Genomic DNA, 20,904 nt, shown 5'->3' with positions numbered 1-20,904 from the left:
CTGCTCAGGGATCCTGCCACGCGCGACTGCAGTGTTACCGAGGACGGGACCACGGCCCGAGTGCTAGCAAGGAAAAACCAGTAGCTGCAGCTCTCATCAACGGGGTTTTAATCAAGGGGGTTTCATGAGTATCAAGACACACATTCTGCTTTACACGCTGGCACAAAGTCGATGCCGAAAAATGCTGTGTCGGGAAACTGTCATTATGTTTACAGCAGAAATTAAACCCAGGAAACCCTTCAAATCTTCATCTGAGTGAAGGGTTCACGTGTAGTTGTTTGACCATGTAAAATTACATCATTTCTACAAATACGAGGAAACGAGAGACAACACAAAAATAATCACAACATAACTGTTAGGCAGAATGAAGCTCATCTAGCAGTCCACCCCCAGAAGTGCCTCGGAAAGAAAAAAAAAGCTTCTCATATTACTATCATTATTTTAAAATAACATGCAAACCTGCCACTTTGCATTTTTGTAGTGCTTTTTTTCCTGTAAAAAATAAAAGGAATATTTAATCGCCGCAGCATTAGTTCCCTATTAGGACACGGCTGTGTCAGAAATTATTTTAGTGGTGTGATTCGAGGTCTTTTGGTCAAAAGGTCGTGAGGAATTGGCTGTAATAGTGACAGAAATCCGACCTGTCACAGCCGGGTCCTGGACTCTTTATGGTGCAAATTCTGCTTTATTTGATCAAGGGGCTGTCAGTGCCGTTCCCTGGGAGCTCGCCTGCGTTTTAACTCTTCATTTCCTCGCTTTCCCACACGTGGGTGCAGGCACACCCGCCAGTCGGGAATCGCGAAGGGAAGGGGACGAGCCCATTTTACCGCTGCATCCACGAAGCAGGAGCCGCCGGCCAAGGCGAAGGGCAGGGCGGGATGGTGGCACACGGCAGCCAGCGCCGCATCCCGCGTTTCGGGCGCCCGGAGGGGCCAAACTCAGGTCCTTGCACAAGTGAGGAGACGGCGACCGCGGGGCGCGCCTTTCGCGCCCCCCTGCCCTCCCCGCAGCCGTTAACACGCGTGTCACAGCCGCACCCACGGCCCCCCGCCCCTCTCCGCCCGCGGCGTGGGCGCGGCGGGGCTCGGGGCGGCTCCGGCGGCCTGCGCCCGCTGCGGCGGCACCGCGCCCGCGCCCCGGCCCGCACCTGGCGGGGCCGAGCGGCGGCAGCTCCCGCCCCGCCCCGCCCCGCCCCACCTGGCCGCGCCGCGCCTGAGCGGGGCCGGGCTGGGGCCGCCCGCGGGCCCTCCATTGTGCAGGCGGCGGCTCAGGCGGTCCCACCTGCCGGCGGCGGGGAGGGCCGGGGCCGGGCGCCCCTCCGCGCCCCCCCCTCCCGCCCTCTCCCCGCCTACCCCCCTTCTGTCCCCGGCTGAACCGGAGCGAGCCCGCCCCGCGCCCTCCCTCCCTCCCTCCCTCCCGTCCCCCAGGCTGGCGGAGCTCCGCCGCCTCCCCTCCCCCGTCCTCCCTCTCTCCCTCCCTCCCTCCCTCCCACCGCGCGGCCGCCGCCCCTCCGCCGCTGCCCGCCGGAGCCGCCGCTTCCCCCCGAGCGCGGGTCGCCGCCGCCTCGCCGTGCCATGAGCCGCCCCCCGCCGCCGCAGCAGCAGCAGCGCTGAGCGGGGAGCGTGGAGCCATGCCGGGCTGGAAGAAGAACATCCCCATCTGCCTGCAAGCCGAGCCGGAGCGAGGTGAGCGCCGAGCACCGGGGACGGCAGCCACCGCGAGGGAAGGAGGGAGAGGGGGCGGGGGGCTGCCGCGCCGCCGGCTTGCCCCCTCCCCACCACCATCCCCGGGGCACGGCGGCTCCCGCGGGGTCGGGCGGGCGGCCCCGCGCCTTCCATCTTGCTCCGCCGCCGCGGCAGGAGCGGGGGGCGCGGGGGGCGGCGGCGGCAGGAGGCCGGCACCCGGGGGCCGGGCCGGGGGGCACACCGGGCCGCGCCGCCGCCGCGCCGGCGGCAACTAACTTTTCTCCGCGGTGCCGCCGGCCGCGCTCCCCCGGGCCGGGCTCCTAAAGCCGGGGGGCGTGAGTCGGCGGTGGGGGGGGGGGGGGGGGGCTGCGAAGTGACTTCGCGAAACTTCCCTGCGTGGGGCTTTGCTCTCGGGCCGCCACTCGTGGCGGCGGGAGTCGCGGCTGGACCCGTCCCGTCCCGCCCCGTGGGGTGCCGGCACGGCGGAGCCGCGAACGCCGGCTGCGAAGCGGCAGCGATCGCGCCTTGGCGCCGAGCAGCGCCCGGAGGAGCTGCCCCGCCAGTCCCAGCGTCGGCCGAGGAGTGGCCTCGGGTCCCTAAATCCCGGCGTAGGGGTCGGTGCTGGCGGAAGGCGGGTAGTTTCTGGTCGCTTTTCAAAATAAACAGTCAATTTATTCTAATAAAAAGGTAACTTGGCCATTTCCTCAAAGAGGGCTTCCGTCACGGGAGGTTGGCATGTCACTGCTCTGTCCTCAGTCTGTGAGTCAAAGGAAAAAAGGCTAGTGCACCATTTACACTTGGGAACTTCCAGGTATGCCCGTTGTCTTACATCTTTGATTTACAGGTCGTTAATTCCGTGGTAGCGTATGGAGTCCTGAAGTAGGACGTTTGTTTTTGGTTGCTGCCGTATTGGAGAGGTAGCTGTACTGCTAGGGACAAAAATTCACCGAGCATTAAAAAAGAGGAGGTTTTGTTTGTTGTGTGGAAGAAGTATTGTACGCTTGCGTTGGAGGTGGAGGTCTGTTGCGGAGCTGCTGCCCTGCTTCTGACGAGTAAATCCGATCCCTAATGGGAAGTTCATCGCAAACATATGACATCATAAAAATAGTGGCTGAAATGGGAGCAGGTATTTCAGCTGAGAAAAGCTAGATTTTTAGTCTTTCTTCTTAGTAAATACCATCGTTACTAAAATCTGTGGTCATATTCCTTTATGTCAGCAAGCTGTGTAGCTGAGGAATCGCAGAAATGGGATGGACGACAGTTGTCAAAATATATCGGATGCTTTTGCAGACGAGGAAACTTTAGAAAGGGTCTAGTCTGGCTGTGTCAGAAACAGGAAAGATTTTCTCACTTCATTCTGCATAAAGGTTGTGTCCTGAGCTGTAGCGTGCGGGCTTGTCTTTATTCAAAGTAAACAATGGTGATGGTTTTGCTCTGATGGGTTTAATGCCCGTTAGAATACTGATTTGTTAACAGTTCTTGTTTGTTCTTATTTTCTATTTAATATCTTTCATCTTCATTATGAAGCTGGATAGATTTTTATGTTAATAGTCTTATCACTGATGCTTTTCTTTATTGTATTTCCACTGCGTAAATAAAAAAGCTCTTCTGTGCCTAAAGTAAATGATTACCTTCTAAAGTATGTCGCATTGTATATTACTCAAGTTTAGCTAGTAATTTAGCAGGATTCCAGCTACTGGAACTTTTCTGCTTTAGACTCAGAAAAATATTAAATGGTCAAAATAGTTAATCAGTGTTGAATTTAATAGTCCTTGAGTATGAAGAATAGATGAAATAAAGCTTTCAATCTAGCCAGAAAAATGGCCAGTGCAGTAATGAAATGAAGGTGCATCTTCAGCTAATGTAGGAGTTTAGTATGGCATTGAGTTAAAAGGCAATTACAGATACAGTTAAATTCTGGTTCAAAGCCAGTTGTGATAACATCCCCCTCTGCTGTTTCTAGAAAATATTTCCTTTCAGTTACTCCGCAGAACATTTTGTGTACCTTGTGCATAGAAGACTTTGGTGAATGTAAATGCTGTTATTTTAAACTAGCATTGTAGCCGGTAATTTTCTGTTATTTAGATATGGACTAGTATTGGATGTGAAATATTTAGTAACGTAAATTGTATTTGTCACGTATACAAGCACACTCATAGGTAGGGTATAAAATGTCCATTTATCCATCCATCCCAAATGCATATGTATATTGGATAATAATACTTATATAGAATGTAAGAACAAGAAGCATTTTGTGTGTGTATTTTCTTTGATTTTTATCTACCTGTAATCTGATTGCTTAAACTAGTGTTGTCTTCTAGTGAGAGGAGCTAGTCTTTATTCAACCCCACGAACACCAGCAGGACTGACTAATAAGACTTTGCTGTATAACAGCACAAAACTGCTCAGTGAATTTGGTGCTGAAATTTTTTGGTGGTGGATACTCCCAAAGCAGACTATAAAAATGAAAAAAAAAAAAAAACCAAAACAAAAACAGAACAGAAAAAAACCCAACCACAAACCAAACAAAACCTCAGAAAACAAGTGAGTAGATAAATAATCCCGGTTCATCCATGTGCCTCCCACTGGCTTTCCCCTTCAGTCTCAGCTTTGTTGTATCCACAGTCTGTACACCCCTTCTCTGTCAGCATAAACAGTTACTGTGCAGCTTTAATTTCGAGTCTAGTTGCAGCAGCGGGTTTGAACTGGAAAAAAGAGGTCACTGGAGGTGCTGGGAAAACTGGGAGGGCAAAGATTTCCCTATGGTGAGCCACAGGTGCTTTGTACAGACCATCTTTCCCCATGCTTTTTCCACTCAAACCTCACAGGCTTCCTTTTAGCCTCTCCTCGGGAGCTCTGCATCCTATGCATGCACCTGTATAGCGCTGATCAGGCCCCTGTGTCCTCAGCTGTGGGAAGGAGAGAAGTCGTGGGTGCTAAGACGTGAGGCTTGAGAGGTGGGTGGATTTGTTAGAGAGGCTGCGTGGAAATCTCACTGCAGCCCTGAGGCAGCTTAAAGGGTTCACTGGGTGCTGATACTCTTGTCTCTGCCCAAACCAATGCAGCATTGCTTTGGGGAGCACTTCAAACGCTGTTTTATCTCCCCTGGTGCTCAGTTCATCTAGTAGGTCAGGAACTGGATGGTGGTGCTACTGCGGCAGCATGTTTCTGATGCAAGGGCTCAACTCAAAAAACTGTCTGTGGAGCTTCATTGTTTTCATGTGAGGAGCTGTCGGGATATTGCAGTCATATCCTTGTGCAGACACACTGGGTTTTCTCCAAGCAGGGTTATTTTAGTATGTAAGTATCCTTGTTTACCCCTTCCTTGTTTCAGAGCCCCCCCCTTCCATGTTGAATGCCTACCTCAAAAAGTCCTTAGCTCAGCCTGTCTTTGTTGTTCCTACGAGTCATGTGCTGAAACGGAGGTTATCCAAAAACTTGACCAAACCAGAATTTTGCTAATGGAAATTGGCTGGTCTTACTGAAATGAAGTAGCAGAGACGTGGTCAACACTGTTGGTTCACCTTGGCAATAACTGATACCCTGAGTGAAGAAGAATAACTTGGGTTAATGTTTCAAGCATCGGAGCGCACGTGTGCGCATAGGGTTTAGCATTTGTGAGAACGCTTTGTTGTGGAGAAGGTTCTCTTCCAAGGGGTGGCAATCAGTGGTATTTCAACAAGTATTTTTAGATGTCTTCACTGTGGAAATTGTGTGGAATACTTATGTCAACTAAAAAATCATATCATGCTGTTTTTTAGAGACTGAAATCATATTTAAAATATGAAGTGGATGGCTGCTTTTTTGTGCGTGCTGCAGCGCAGTTACTGGGTTTCTACTGCCTGCTCTGTAATCGAGCAGTGCTCTGCAGTGGCGGTGCCGCTTCTGGCTTCCACCGCCACGATTGTCACAAGGAGTCCGCTCCTTTAGAGGACAGGAATTGTGCTCTGTGTGGAGTAAAAGAACTGTAACATATGCCTGATGCAGTAAACCCTGTCATTTCAAAAATGACATGTGAAGACTTACCAGTGTAAGACAGTGTTGTTAAAATTCAGGGCACATTCCCCCCCTCCCCAATTTTCTGCCTAAGCTGCTAAATCAAGTCTTGTTATAAGCTACCTAAAACACTTTTTGAGGTGACATCTGAGTAAATACTTTGAGAAGAAAAATGTTCCTGGAATTAATTTTGTTCAATATCCCTTCCAATCAAGTTAAATGAAGGCATTTTATGGAACTCCTGTTTCAACTTTATAGCTGATAAAGTTTGACAGGAGTACAGAAAACAGTATTTGTATATCTTGTATGTTCACTATGGGACTGCTTGAGATCCCTTAATGTACATGGTTATTAATTTTAAGAATGCATCTAAGTATACTTTGGTCTTGACTTAAAAAAATATAAAATATGGTATTATGCCTTCCACAGTTGTTCTGCCTCTATTCTCGAGACAGTAGCCGGTTACACGGAGGAAGAAGGAAAGACTGTATTTTTGTTTTCTGCTCTTCTGTCCATCTTCACAATTCTTGACAGTCAGGAAAATTAGGTGAACTTTAGGAAGCGTTTTAAAGGAAACATTAGGAAATGTTTTAAAACACAGGACTCAAGGATAAAAAAATATGCAAGTATTTTGTGAATCCTGCCTCAAATACAAAACTAGCGTGTTCTCATGGAAGATGTTCTGACAACAAGCATCTGTCCCTGAGGTTACTGCTGCATGAGCTTGTCTGCTCATCTCAAGCTGGAAGAGAATCAGTTTCTCAGATAAGGGAGAGATACGGGGCTGTTATTGAACTTCATCGTGTTATTGTGGCTTAGCAATTTACATCTGATCAAACGAGGCCACTTTAACAAAGGATATGCTTCATACTCTTTCCAGGTGCACGTTAAAAAATTAGCTTGTATTTTCAACACAAAAGGCTGAGGATAACTGTTCATTGTCTTTAAGCTCTGGTCTAATAAGGCAAGAGGAATCTCTTCCTTCTTGAGCTTAAGTGGATCCTCAGAAACTGAAGACAGTAAGAGCTGGAGACCTAGCGCTTGTGTTTGACTGATTTGTAAGCTTTGGGGTGTCAGGAAAGTTTGGGATTGGAAACCTTGTGCAAAGGCTTTCTGTCTGTCTTTATCTGTTTTCTCCTGAAAAGCTGAAGTATAAATTGGGTGGCAGAAAACCTTTTGGGAAGAGAGGCTGTGCTTACGGTGGGAGCCCTAAGAGGACTGGGTGCTGGGGGCGAATGTTTGGATTCCAGCTCTGGGGAGAGGTGCTTGGAAGATCGTCTCTACCCCAGTGAAGGCATCGCCTAGACTTAGTGTAGAGTCCAGACAGATACCTAGCGAGTGAAGAATCCGGGCATTTGGTCAGTTACCCTATGCGAAGCATGCTGTAGTTGCTTTTTAAAGTGAAGAAGTCATGAATAACAGTGGTAGGGACAAAAATGGAAGGAACCATCACCATATCTTAGCTGCTGATGTAATATAAGAAGCTGGCTTAACTATAGCTGCCTTCCAGTCCTCCAGTAGCATCTGAAAATATAACAATCTCAAATTGGAAAACACTTATGATAAAAGATACATTAATAACAAAACACTAATTACAAATGGTATCTGTTTTGTCCTTGTCAGGGCTTCTGCCTCTTTTCATCTCAGACTGACCGAACTGAGTCTTGGGTAGTTGGTCTTTCTCCATTTGCTAAACTGAACACTAGTGAAGACCATTTGCCAGGCGGAATAACGTGACATTCCAGAGCTGGTTTTCATCAGCATGCAAAGGACACAGGCGCTGTGTCAATTTTTTCATTCTTTCTCTTGAAACCAGCTGGGACCGGGAGGGCTCTAACACAGGGGTGGAAAGGAGGCAACAATTGCTCCCTAGTGCCCTTTTAGCATGAAAGGAACTGAGAGTAAGCAAAAGGCATCTACATCTCTTGTGATCTGCACAGCCAAGTTAACAGCATTTTATGACTTGCAGTATTAAAATAATTTGATAAATGTTGCAGAATCTTCATGAAGATACGGTCTTCACTGATTGCTGGGGGACGATTTTCTACTGTGTCTGGGTCATAACTGAAGTTTTTTCCCATATAGAAAGAAAATGTGAGATACCGGGTGCAAATAAACAAGATCTACTTTTTGCAGAGGCAAAACAGTTTTTGCTAATGTTTGTCGAAAGTGGAGAGTTAGATTTGCCACCAATGAGTTATGACTTACTGATACGGCAGCAAACACTCTAGCTTCCCTCAAAGAACACTGGTATGTAGAAGTTGAAGCACAAACAATATTTGCCACTCATGGGCACAGTTGCTTTTGCGGGTATCTGGGAGCTGTGAAGGGTATAAGCTCTAAACACAAGTTCTTGATAGGAGAACTGTGCACTGAAACTTTAGAGAGGGGCATAACCTAAAACACAGAAGCTTCAGTGTGAGATCCCGTGGTAATTTAGACGTAGACAACTTTTCTTGAATCTTAACACATACCTATATCCCTACTATGGGTTGTTTTTTTGTGTGATTCAAAATGACCTGAGCTGCCACTGCTCAAGGTTCTACTTGAAAAGCTGTCAGGGCTGGAGTTTGCAAGCAAAAGGAGCTGCAGTAGGCGAGGGTTGGTGGTACTCCTTCTTCACATCGCTCATGTCTGATGCTTGTTTAATCAAGCTGGTGCTTATGAAAAAGGATGTGCTGAATCAGTAATTGTCTGTAAGGGTCTTATGATTGTGGCTGTGAAATTCTATGTTGGTTGAGTGTTTTTCCTAAGTCATTTGAATTTGTGCATGTTGAAATGTCAGAGTACCGTCCCTCCTGACTTATGTAAAAGCAGACTAACGAGATGTGTCAGCATCCTATGTGGGTGGGGACAGGGCGATCTCCTGCTCAGTCTTTCAGTCTGGCAAGATGAGTGTGACACCCTGTAAAATTCAGGGTTAAAATAGTAACATTTATGTTGGATACAAGTAATCTTGATTACTGTCACCCTACTGATTTTTCTTTCCTTCCTCTTCCCGCTGGCACAGGCTGTGCTGGGTGGCTGGGCAGCACAAACCGTTCTGGTGTGTCCTGTGGTACAGGGTAGCCAGGTTTTAGGCTTCCCAATGATGCTGATGATCTAATTTTTTTTTTTTTTTTAAGTCATTATCAGTGCTAATTCTGCTTTCCACTGATTCTGCATCCCAAGTTAGAAGCAATGTTCTTTGCTTACTATTGAAATATTTTAAAGAGAAGATGCAAAGGAAAAAGCAGGTAAGCAGGGGCTGACAACTTTGATAACAAAATTCCACGTGAAATATGTACTGGTGTCTTTTCTCTTTGGAAATTACCCCAGGAATCGCGAAAGACAGGCATGACTGACACAATCTCAATCTTTTTTGTGTGTTATTTAATTTCTTGTTATCGATGAAAATCACCACCAAGAAGATTCTGCTGCTATGCAGGGAAAGCTGCAGAGAATATTTTAATAGTTTTACAGTTCTCTTTACATGCTGGGATCCCACAGACATTTAGGGAGTTCCACAGTTGTCTCACTAAAGTTTAAATCTTTTTTTTTTTTCCCCCTCAAAATAACATAATTTCTTTATTCCCTGAAATATAGTTAAAGATAGAAATATAATGATGACAGTTAAAAATAACTGGCAACGAAACTTACTCATACTTTTTTTTTTTTTTTTTTTACCAGTGGGATGAGACTGAGTTTTTAATGCCACCATTTTGTGCTAATTGAATATTGTGTAACTGAATACCAGCTCTTCCTTATTAGCAGACAGGGTTTTGAACATTGTAAAGTACTGCCAGAACGTCTCCTCCCAGTAACTGTCTTTCCTAGGAAGGCAGGCACCACATAAAATGCTTATTTTTGTTTAGTAAGCCACGCTGTGGAGCTCAGCGCTTTATTCCTGAAGCAGTTTCATGGTAGGTGAACGTTCAAGTGAGACGTGATCTCTCTGTCCCACACTGTAAAGTGTGAATTAAAACCAACGCATTTACATTTAACCAACAAAATGAAGAACATCGTATCCATGACCGGAGCATGTGTTTAAGTGAGCTGGATCTGAGATGATTCTTCATGTTTCAAACTTTTTGTTTCTATGGATATCGATTAGCAAGATAGAAGTGCTGCCAGCTTTTCTACAGTTGCCTGCGATGGAGACCAAGTGTTCCACAGCCCAATGCTCGTTTGTCAGTTTAGCCTCTTCTACAGTGGGACAGTATTCCTGAGAACAATTTTTTCAGGCAAATAAATGAAGAACAGTAACTGGTGCTTTTTTGGAGGGGTATAGTAATGGCTAACGCTTTGCCACATCCTTTAATAGTGGTCAAAAATGTCTGTAGGATAAATGTGTTCTGCATAGGCAGGAAGAAAGAAGGTGCGTTGGGTCCTCGGGGTAGCGACTGCCAGTGGTTCAGAGCGATGGTGTTTGCTGATGGGAGGCCTTATTGAAAGTTGTTATTAAAACAGGAGTAACACACCTGTGGACTGTTTGGGTTATATTACTCTTTTCTGTTTGGATTATTGTCTCTGTGGATCAGATACTGTATCCTTTGTACTGCGATTGCAAAGAGGAGCTTCCTCTCGCTGCTTCTGTCTTTCACCGCCGTTGCCAGCTCCTGGTCACTAAAGCTCAGCAATGAGCTGGTGCTCACAGGTGCTGCCTCTCCCCTGAGAAGTGTTTTTGGCATCTGAGCGACGGCAGGATGGTTCCAACGAGGGAGTTGCGTCAAGCTCCCTGCTGTCCTCCGCGTTCTCAAAATCTCTTTAAAGCATTGGTAAGAAGTCTTATGAGGAGCGGCTGAGGGAGCTGGGACTGTTTAGCCTGGAGAAAAGGAGGCTGAGGGTAGACCTCATCGCTCTCTACAACTACCTGAAAGGAGGTTGTAGAGAGGTGGGGGTCGGTCTCTTCTCCCAGGTAACAAGTGATAGGATGAGAGGAAACGGCCTCAAGTTGCGCCAGGGGAGGTTTAGACTGGATATTAGGAAATTTTTCTTCACCGAGAGGGTTATCAAGCATTGGAACAGGCTGCCCAGGGAAGTGGTTGAGTCGCCATCCCTGGAGGTATTTAAAGAACGTTTGGATGAGGTACTTAGAGACATGGTGTAGTGGTGGTTTTTGGTAGTGTTAGGTTTACGGTTGGACTCGATGATCTTAAAGGTCTTTTCCAACCTATATGATTCTGTGATTCTGTAACTGGCAGGATTTTGTCCTCACTTGTGCCCACGCTCCTCATGACAGGGTTGGGGCCTGAGTCTGAGATGAGGCTGTTGTGGAATAAACACACCGTTTTACTACTCTGACAAAAATTTAATTTCAGTGGCGTTTTCAGTGAAGTATTTGTGTTGGTTTTGTGTTAGGAATGGATTATTTACACAACAGCTGGGCAGAAAGTAGAGCGGTAGTCACACAGAAAATACTCTGGGGAGTGAAATTCACTGCCTGGTAAATGGATGCAACTCTGCTGGATTCTGGAGGTTAATTCACTTGTGCCAGCAAATTTACTGAGCCCTTGTAGCTGTTAGTGGAGGCTGTTTCTTAGTCCAAGGTCTCTTCTGAAAAGTCAGAGAAAACTATTGCCCCAAAATATGTTGTCTCCTTCCGCTATATCTGCCAGTTTTATTCTTTCTTATTTTTACATTTTCTGGTGTTTTTGTAAATATCATAATGTTTTTGAATGTGGTGAGAAAATTTGAGCCTGAGCCTTTTCAAAGTACCTGGTATATTTGATAAAACTTCCAATTTTGTGAGGACTATACCTGTAAATTACTTGACCTGTTTTTTTTTTTTTTTTGTAATACTAACCTTTCCCAAACCAAACAAACAGTATATAAGATGTAGGCTTTAAGTAAACTGTATTGTAAAAGGTTCTACGTACATCATGATTTGGCAGGACCAAGGAAATACACCTCTTCTCTTACAGAAATGTGTTTGGAAATTATAATTTGTGTGCTTTTAACTTCACCTCTTACTAGGACTGTTTGCAAAATGTGCAGGAGCCAGATAAACTGGCAGGATTTGCACGTCAAAAGTGAAGCAGCTGCTGAAATGCTTTCGGCTGGGGTGTAGGTGTCTGTACGGAGAGAGGAGAGAAGGAACGAAATGGATAAGGTATAAGGATAATTCGGTAGCTTTATACTTCTAGCTCTTGTGAGTCAATAACTTAATTCAGGAACATTATTAGTAGCAAAAAAAACCCCAAACACCCCCCTCACACCTCAAGCACAAAGTGTTAAAACATGGCAGGTGTTTTCTGTGTGTTCACATTTGCTTATTGAGCACACATATCTTGTAACTTAAGTTTCTCGTTGTCTTGATTTGAATATCATTAAGGCTTTAGTATTCCCAAGCTTTCCCGTCATTACTGCTGCTGACAAAAATGATGCACTAACTCAGGCTTTTCTTATGGTCTCTCTTATTTCCTGTGTCTGTCTTGAGTGTACGAACTCTAAAGTTTTTGAAACTTCTTATCTGCCGACGGTGTTGCTTTCGCGTGTCCACAGATTCAGGCGTGTACTGGTACCTATGTTTATGTGTGTGTTTAAAAAACAAAAAACATCATGAATATTGCGTGTTGTCTTAGTTCATCGTTCTGCTTAGACACATTTTAGATGTGTTCACTGCTATTTGTTTAAATATTTAGTGTGAACTGATTCTTGCTTTTTGGAACACTTTAATATGAAAAGAGCCTTAATTTTCAGATGACTTGCCCTCTGTCATTAAATATAAATTTTTCAAACGAAAGAAGAAGAAAAAGGTTCAGCTGCTGGCTCTACATTCTATTTTCTGCTTTCATCAAAGATCAGGGTAGTAGGTAAGTAGTGCCTGAAGCCATATTCCTATACATATGTTTCTTTTTTGTAAAGTAATTGAAATAATTTTAAAAAACACAACCTCTGAGAATTTTATGATGACCTCCTCGGGTAGGTGGCTTAAATATAGGAAACATCCCTGGTTGAGTTATGGAGTTCCAGCTCATCTGAAAAACTTGTCTTAATACTTTTCTTTCCCAGTTTATAATATACATCAGGCTAGTTTTGACATTTCTTTCCTCTTCCATCACTCCTTGCTTTTTTCTGATCTTACCAGGGTTGGCAGTATTTTTTTCTGACCCTTTTTTTTGTAACTAGGCATATTTAATTTCTTTCTTTAACTGCAAAGAAAGAAGTCAGCATAAAAAGAAAAAATAGCATGATGGGCCTGTTCATTGAGACTGAACAACCCTTTGGTGTTTAGGCGGGTACTCTGAAGAAATGTATTGAAAAGTAGCCTTTAATTGACTTGTTTCAAGTGTTGCTTATTATTTCCTTAGTGCTAACTGTGTGTAATAATTAAAATGAAAATTCAGTATGTTTATGTGAAGATTCTAAATGTCCTAATTGGCAAATACTGGATTTTACGCAGTTATGTGAACGCATTGTAATTTTCTGGGGAGTTTATACTGAATTGGAGATTTTTCCTACACAATTAGCATACGCAGGGTTGTAGTTATACACATTTAAGGGTTTGCAAGGTTAAAGGTAAGCATTTTCATGATATTTAAAAATGTACCTTTTGTGGCGTGCTGTAGTAGTAAAGTAAAATACCCAGGGAGCACAAGTGAAGGTCTGTTCCTGGAACTGTTCTGAAGTCATGGTTTGCGATAGTATTCTTTAAACAGAAAATTTTTTAGCCTGTGGTAATGAATCTGGGTATTCAAGTTCAAACACATAAATTATTTTATTTGCATGTGAATTCCAGTTGATAATCAAATATTTATCATTTTACCTTAATAGATAGCACACTAAGGATTAAAAGAAAAACAAAAACTTGTCATGAATTGATAATATGTCAGAGATCTTTTGTCAGCAGAATGTGCACGTGAAAGGCTTGAACCAGCAAACTGTCCTGCGTGGAGTCCCTAATCCAGCGAAGTATTTAAAAATATATGCATGTTTTTCTGGATCAGATTATGGCACTCAGTAAATTGTTAGGCTCTAGCTGGATGAGTGCACGTGGCGCAAGTTCATTTGATACTAATCTTAAAAAGATCTCTGAGTCAAGGCCACTGAAACCTTTGCTGCTTATGTGCACAGATACTTGTGAATGAATAATCCTTTTGAAGTCAGTGTACTTAAATTTAGGCTTATAACTTATATGCTTAAGTGGATCAAAAGATAGTTCTAAAAAGAAACTGTTTATTTTCTTTAATTAAAGATCATTCTTGTGATATGTGCTAATATCTGTTTTGTGGGGGAAAGAGAAAGCCAGTAAAAGGGATTTAAAATATCATAAATTTTCTCCCTCTCTTTTTATTAGAAGCCTTTTTTTTCCCAAAGAACATGTAAAATATATTTTTCTTTCGTGGTATTCCTTTGCTTATTCCTCATATTCTTTGTTGGAAGAGAAGTTAAATGTGTTTAACTGCAAGATGCTTTATATTTTTCCTGGTGGAAAAACATCTTTTCTGCTCATTGAAAACCATTGTATCATGAATGAAAGTAATGTGCAAAAAATGTGTACTCGGACCCGGCAGTTTTATCACCAAAAGTGACACATATAATTTACCCGAACGGGTCTGAGATCCCACTGCATTTTCAGAGTTGTCCGATTCATTACCACAAAAAGGCTGTTGCGTATCATAGCAAGAGGAAGAATCTTTGTCAGAGGGAAGATGTTGAGAGTTGTTTTTTTTACAAATTTATCTTTCATGTGGATCCTAAAAAGCACAAGCTTTTTCCCACTGCGTATTTAAATATAATAGCCCTGGAAGCAGAAGTTATCACTGTACAAAATAGGGTAGCATCTTGGTTGAAATCAATGAGAATTTTCTGTTGAATTTGTTGAAAGTAGGATTTCAGTCTGTTACCTATGCTGTTGGGTAACAAGGGACAGCTACAATTTTGGCTTTGCTTTTTGGAAGCTGGAGTACTGCGTTGGATGCAATGAGAGGATCACCTGTTGAGAAAGAGGGATTTAAACACTGTGGGGCTGTTACTGTGAATTGGCATTGGAAGGTGTTTGGAGGAAAAAAAGCAGCAATGCAATTTTTCTGCTTTGTACCTTAATTCCAGGCAGTTTAAAATACATATGCTTCTGGATAATCCCTACTACTTTGATTTTGTATTCCGGTCTCTCTGTTTTCGTGAACTTCTGATGTATTGTCTGTGCTTTGAAAATGCTTTGCCTCCTGGGAGGTGTTACTGAAATCTAAGCAATTATAGAAATATTATCATTTCCAAAGAAAGTCATAAAACGCTCCCAGACAAATCTTAATGTTTTCTGCTTTGTCCAGCAGAAGAGAGAACTTTGAGTTCATTAGAGTGTTTCATCTTCAGCAGTGGTTTATAAACCTTAGTCTTTCTTCTTTACAGTGAGGTAGGTATTATTTTGTGAAAAAATTGAGACGGAGGCGTAGTTGGTGCAAGATCACAGTAGACATCTGCTTTGCAATTTGAACTCTCTCATGCGTTGTTCTTCAGTCAGTGGAACACTGTGGTCTGTAGTCTTTCCTGCGTGCAGGACTTGTACAAGATTTCTCTGTAATAGTTAGTTAGAAAATACAACTAGAAGAAAAAGAGGCACTTTTTTTCTGGGGGGAAAAGCTGCGCTTCTGTGGAAAAAAATGCATAGGAAGGATTGCAAGTCCTTTTGCTCATCCTTAGAAGCAGGAAGCCAATGTCAAATAGAAACTCCATTTCTGTGTTGTCATACGTGGAATAAGCTGAATAATAATAAAAAAGCTGAGTAAACCTGATAATATTCTGCAATATGACACTGCTATATAAATCTAGTGCTCTATAGCTTTCCAGTCATTTAAAAAATAATATTCTCTATTAACAGAAAATACTCATATGCATTTGTCTCTAAACAGACTTCAGTATTGCAATAGTAAGCATCATTGGTGTATAAGTCATTAAACCATATGAATATTTATTTGTGTATGCTAGTTTCCTGTTCTGCTGGTGCATTTTAAGGTGTTTATTGACAGTTTCCCTGAAAAAAAAATCCTCAAGGAATGTCTTTTGAACATAAATGTCCAATCAGGTGGGAGAGAGGCGTTATTTTCATAATGAAAATGTCATCTTTCCCCTTGAACTGAGGAGCTGCATAAAAGGTAGACAAGAATAAAAGCACTTTTGCTTATTTGATCTTCCAGGAGCAAGTTTATGATCTTCCATTGCAGAGTTTGGGGACTGATAATCTATGAGCCCAGTTGCACAGAAGAGAGGAGACAATTTTTTCCTTTGCATGTAAAACCAAGCATTTACATTTAAACTTGTAAAAAGTCTACTCTACTACTTTTTGCTACTGTAAAAAGGCTAATACCAAGATGCGAACGCCAAGGTACGTAAGCACGTACGGAACAGTAGTACCAAGTTGGACTTGGCAGTGTTAGGTTTGTGGTTGGACTCGATCTTAAGTGTCTCTTCCAACATAAATGATTCTGTGATTCTAAGTTCATCTGTAAGAGACCGATTTAGCTGGGAATCTTCACCCTTCCTCCTGATGTCCCAGTAATTTGGACTATGCTGGAGATGATAGTTTCTGAGATTGGTGTCGGACACCTTTAGGCTTTACTGCTGAAATTTTACTGAGATTCGTGCTTTACTGAACTTCTAGCGTTGTCTTTTCGATGGTGAGGGACTTAAATACCTCAGCTGCTTCCCCAATACCGTGTAACACAGAGCATTTGCCATTCGTTTTCTGTCTGACCTGAGCAGGTACTGCTTGCTTTCCACATAACCATCCTTCAGCTTTCCTTAAGCTATGAGCATCATCTGGTAAAGAGAAGTAAATAGTTTTTACATTAGGGTCTGCATTCAGGTATCAGCTTCATGTTCTGCTTCTTTCTAAAACTGAGTTTAGAATGCGGTTTTATATAATTGATCCTTTTTGTGGTATTCCAAGGTTGCAGTGAATTAGGGAAGTTATGGGAAGAATTTGGATCTTCAAGGCAAAGGGCAGGCTCAGTGAAAAACACAGATAGGCAAACAGGTAGAATATATTGCTGTGGAAGCCTTATTAAATTGGCAATGGTGAGAACTCCAGATTGGTTAATGTTTCTTCATAAGATGTTTTATTAAACAAAAAATGAAAACAAAAGTGAAAATTGCAAAATGTTATACAGTAAATAGGGGTTGTGCTATGGTGTTCAAAGATGTGAGCTAATATTTGCCCATTCAAGGCAACACTAACAAAATGTCACTTTGATCAGAGAAAAGAGCAACTTAAAGGTCTAGTGGTTCCTTCATCTGCTTCTTTACATACAGTATAGACTGTGTAAACATAATTTGAGATTCAGAATAATGATGTGTTTTGATAAAGTGTTTCTAATTTTTATTCATTAAAAGTCAAATTAGGATATTTAAACTTAGGAATAAGCAAAAATCCATGGAGTGAAATTGTTTGTAACTGCTTTATGTTTCAGGTCGTTCTGCAAATGTTTTAATTTTTTTTTGGTGGAGTGTATTAATAAATGTAATCAAAATATATTTTTACATTTTATTATTTCTAGTTATTTTACAATAAGGTATTTCTTTTAAAAAAGACTTTTTTCTAGTACCGTAAGTAACCCTAAGCCCCTAGTTTATCTAATATTTTGTATTTCCATTTGTCATATTAACCTTGATGTCTTCACATGTTATTAGTGTTTTTTTAAGGGCTTCATAACATTTCATTGTTTGCTTCCTTTAACAATCTTCAGCTATTGCAATGCATCTCTTTTGTTGTTGTTTGATTTTTAACAGAAATATAAGAGAAAATAATGTTCAAGGAGGAACACTCTGTTTTCCATGTTCATTGGGGCAGAAGTCCTTCTCCTCTGCTTTGTCTGTGACCATGTCTGGTATTTCCTGCTTCAAGGCAATAAACTCTGTCGCAGTGAAATGCAGGGTAACCTTCCTCTTGGGGATGTTGGGGATAAACCACTGATAAGGCTGATCATCTCTTTCTTTTTTTTTTCTCCCTACTGAGTTGCATATGTGTGAACCTTGTAACTTCTTATCTTCAAGATGAAGACTCTATTTTGGTCACTTAAGTTTTTTTCTTATTGTTTGGGCTAAATGTTTGATTTTGCTTTCTGTGGGATGAATATATATATATTTTAAAATTTATTTATCACAGTTGGTTAACTTGACTGTTGAGAAGATGGGTGAGAGAAGGAGGTAGGAGAAGACGAAAGTATTTCTGCCCATGTATTGGAGAGCCTGGAAAAACTGGGGACCTCTGACTGAGACTGAGGGCTCTCTGCTTCCAGGTTCCTTGCTGTTGAGTTGGAACTTATTCCAGCTAGGGCTACAACTCTAGCTGTGGGTTTCTAAGCTCTGTGGCTGGGAATAAGGAATACTTGAAAGCCCAAATCATTTCAAAATCTAAAGCAGGAGCTCTGGAGCCCACTGTCGCTAGCCACTCTGCATAGTGGAATATCCTAAAGCCATGGATCCAGCAGCTCAATGTGGGAATGACCGGAATCCATATACAGTTTTTTTTTTTTTTTATAATACTTTCTGTATGTTGAGGTTGGTTTTTTTTTGCTTGAAACATTTAATTTTTGACAGATCAGTAGTTTGTTGGAAAACTTTTAACTCTAACTGTAAGGATCGATAATAAATAAAGTTAGTACCAATGGCAAGATGTGGACTTAATGTTTGAACCCAGAAGTGTAAGTTCAGTGGCACGGTAGAGAGAAATGTAATGAAGAAAAATACCATCTGATCATACCAGAAAAGTATGCATCATTAATGATGAGAGAGGTAACTTCTAGGAATAAGACCAAGTAAGAAAAGACCATTACTACTCTAGAAATTAGAATAGTTGGAATTGTCTGCTTGTTATTTTCTGTGGTCATCTTGCTGGAGGTAGGTGAGATGATTTGATGTGCCTTGGAGTGACTTCTAGAGGAAGACTGTAGAGTGGTCTGGTCGTCACGCTGTAAGCCATCCACATGTGTTGTGAGTGGTGGCAGCAAACGTGTACGCAGCTTTTGCAAAGCCACTTTTTTGCCTCGGCTTTAATTGGAGGTTAACTGCTACGAAGAACGCGCGTGTTCAGTAGTGGACAGAACTGAGCCGCTCCGGCAGTGTTCCTGGTCCACGCATTGCTTTGGAGCAGCAGGGTGGGAATACTGTGGCAGCCACAGCATTAAAAGTTTAAAAATTTTTGTGAGTAATTATTTATGAAAATGAATAATAAATCAATATAGTAGCTTGCATGTATTTTGATTTTACTCTGCAGTTGGCTTTCTCTCTGACCTGGTTCGTAGTGTGAAGGAGCGTGCCTGGCAGTACCGGGCAGTGAGCTCTGTTTCAGCAACTTAACGGGCACCGATCGTTGTAGTTTGCATCTAGCAACAGGAATAATTTCCAGCAATAGCTACAAAGCTTCCCAAACAATTTCAACTGTTGATTCACTTGAGATGTCAGAAAGCTTTTTCCACTTTAGATTCCGTGCATATCATTTGTCATCCCAGGGCTTTTCCCTGCTTTCTCCTTCCTGCTTCCTAATAGCAAAGGCTCTCTGAACCGCTCCCCCTCTTCCATCTCACCTTTTCTCCTTCTTTTGTCTTTCTCTGTTATCTTTCTTTTCTTCCATTTTCTGCCATCTTTGATCCTTGTTTCTTCTTCCTTATGATTGAGTTACTTCTTTAGACATGCGTTATGAATAAGTTGTACCGTAATGATGGTGAAGACAAACTAAGATGTATGCTTGTTCTTATCTGGACATAATTTACAACTGTTTTCCCCACCAGTACAACAATAACTGAGTGTATGGGCAAACTGCTGCATCTAGATAGAATGAAGAGGAATAATGCCAAAAAGGGACTGAAAAGGCCATTTTGGCTGGTGTTATTCAGCCTGTGGTTCATGAATCACTGCTGGTCCGTACATCGCTGTGGAATGGTCTTTGAAACAATTGTAAAATGCCCCAGGCGCACGCACGCTCCCCCACGCTCAGCAGGACTGTGTCAGAGTAGGTGGGCAGGCATAGTCAGCGGTCGGCTCCCAGCTGCTGTCCAAGCCTCATTAAAATGTTTATTGCTGTCCAGTTCTGAATTTATCAGTTCTGTTGTTTTACCCAAATAGTAGGTATCCTTGCTCTCAACGTCCCATGAAGCCAATACAATAGTTAAACCTTGAGCTTTCTTGCTCGAGGAAGTCGTTGTATCTGGATTGCAGTCCAGATGTCCTTGGGCAGCGAGTTAGAGGCTGCTTTCCATGCCTAACACCCTGCCTGCTTGTAGAATAGTTTTAGATCCCCTAGTCCCATAATCCCAAGTCTTACAAGTTTCCTTTGTAGCCTTGTGCTTCATTTCAATCCGTGCCTGGCTAATAATTTTTTTCCTTACCCTGGTCTGACAATTGTTCTCCTGTATTCTTCATGTTTGCTGTCAAGTGGCTGTTGGTGGTGATAATGATGACAGTATTGTGTGTGTTGTAACACCTACCTTCCGTATCTGAGTGTAAAGCTTTTGGCAGTAATGCTTCCAGGAAAAGTCCAGTTTTGACCTTGTAGCCTTGGAATACGGCATGCTTAATGAGATCAAGGCTAATACTTTCTTAGGGGCGTGCATTAGAAATCTGATAAATTAACATGCTAAATTCTTTCTAATGAGCACATCCAAGTACCTGGTTTTGTGATTGGTGTTGTACTGTAGTTAAATTTGGGTAATTTTCCATGACACATTTGTGGCGCAGATTTGAAGTCCTTACCCTAAAGCATATAAATGGGAGGACGTTTTAAAGAAAAGGCGTTGGAAAATAGGACTTCAAGTATATTCACTTGTATTTCAAGTATGATAAAATCCTTCCAACTATCTGACCCATTTGGTTGAAACAAGAACAGTAGGAGCAACAATCACCCAGAGGCAAATAATTAGCCCAGATTTCAGTCCAGTTAAGATCTGGCAAAGAAACAGATACCTACAGAAGTTCTATGTTGGGAGTAAGTAGCAACTGTAATAAAAGGTGGTACTAAAAATGAAAGAGTTGCAGGAGGAAGTGGTTCCTGCAGAGTGGCTAGAAGCTGATTTTCACTGTATTGAAGGGATATCATAGAGAATGAGGTCAACTGGTACAAATTCTACTGTCTATGGTTTTTTTTCCTATGTGGTAAGGAATAGAAGTCAACCCCCCTCTTCCAAGAAGAGGAGGAATTCAACAATATTAAGAAAACTGCCTTGAACAAGTCCAGGTATTCTTGCTTTTATCCTTTTAAGGAGAAAGAGTTATCTAATGCAAAAAATACTTTCTGATAAAGGCCAAA

General features: G+C 42.5%; 1 protein-coding gene across 3 annotated transcripts in view; it reads left to right on the top strand.

Moving 5' to 3' along the window:
• Positions 1-1,514: 1,514 nt before the first annotated feature.
• GRIP1 (glutamate receptor interacting protein 1) overlaps positions 1,515-20,904 on the top strand; it is a 340,831-nt gene continuing 321,441 nt past the window's right edge. For all 3 annotated transcript variants that reach the window (XM_075495165.1, XM_075495158.1, XM_075495173.1), the window contains exon 1: positions 1,515-1,685. In XM_075495165.1, coding sequence (XP_075351280.1) covers positions 1,631-1,685 — 55 coding nt within the window. In that variant the 5' untranslated portion in view covers positions 1,515-1,630. The remainder of the gene's footprint in view (positions 1,686-20,904) is intronic.

The sequence above is a fragment of the Mycteria americana genome, chromosome 1, assembly GCF_035582795.1.
Source record: "Mycteria americana isolate JAX WOST 10 ecotype Jacksonville Zoo and Gardens chromosome 1, USCA_MyAme_1.0, whole genome shotgun sequence".
NCBI lineage: Eukaryota > Metazoa > Chordata > Aves > Ciconiiformes > Ciconiidae > Mycteria > Mycteria americana.
The sequence above is the reverse complement of the archived record's forward strand: the minus strand, read 5'-3'. Positions and strand labels throughout refer to the sequence as shown.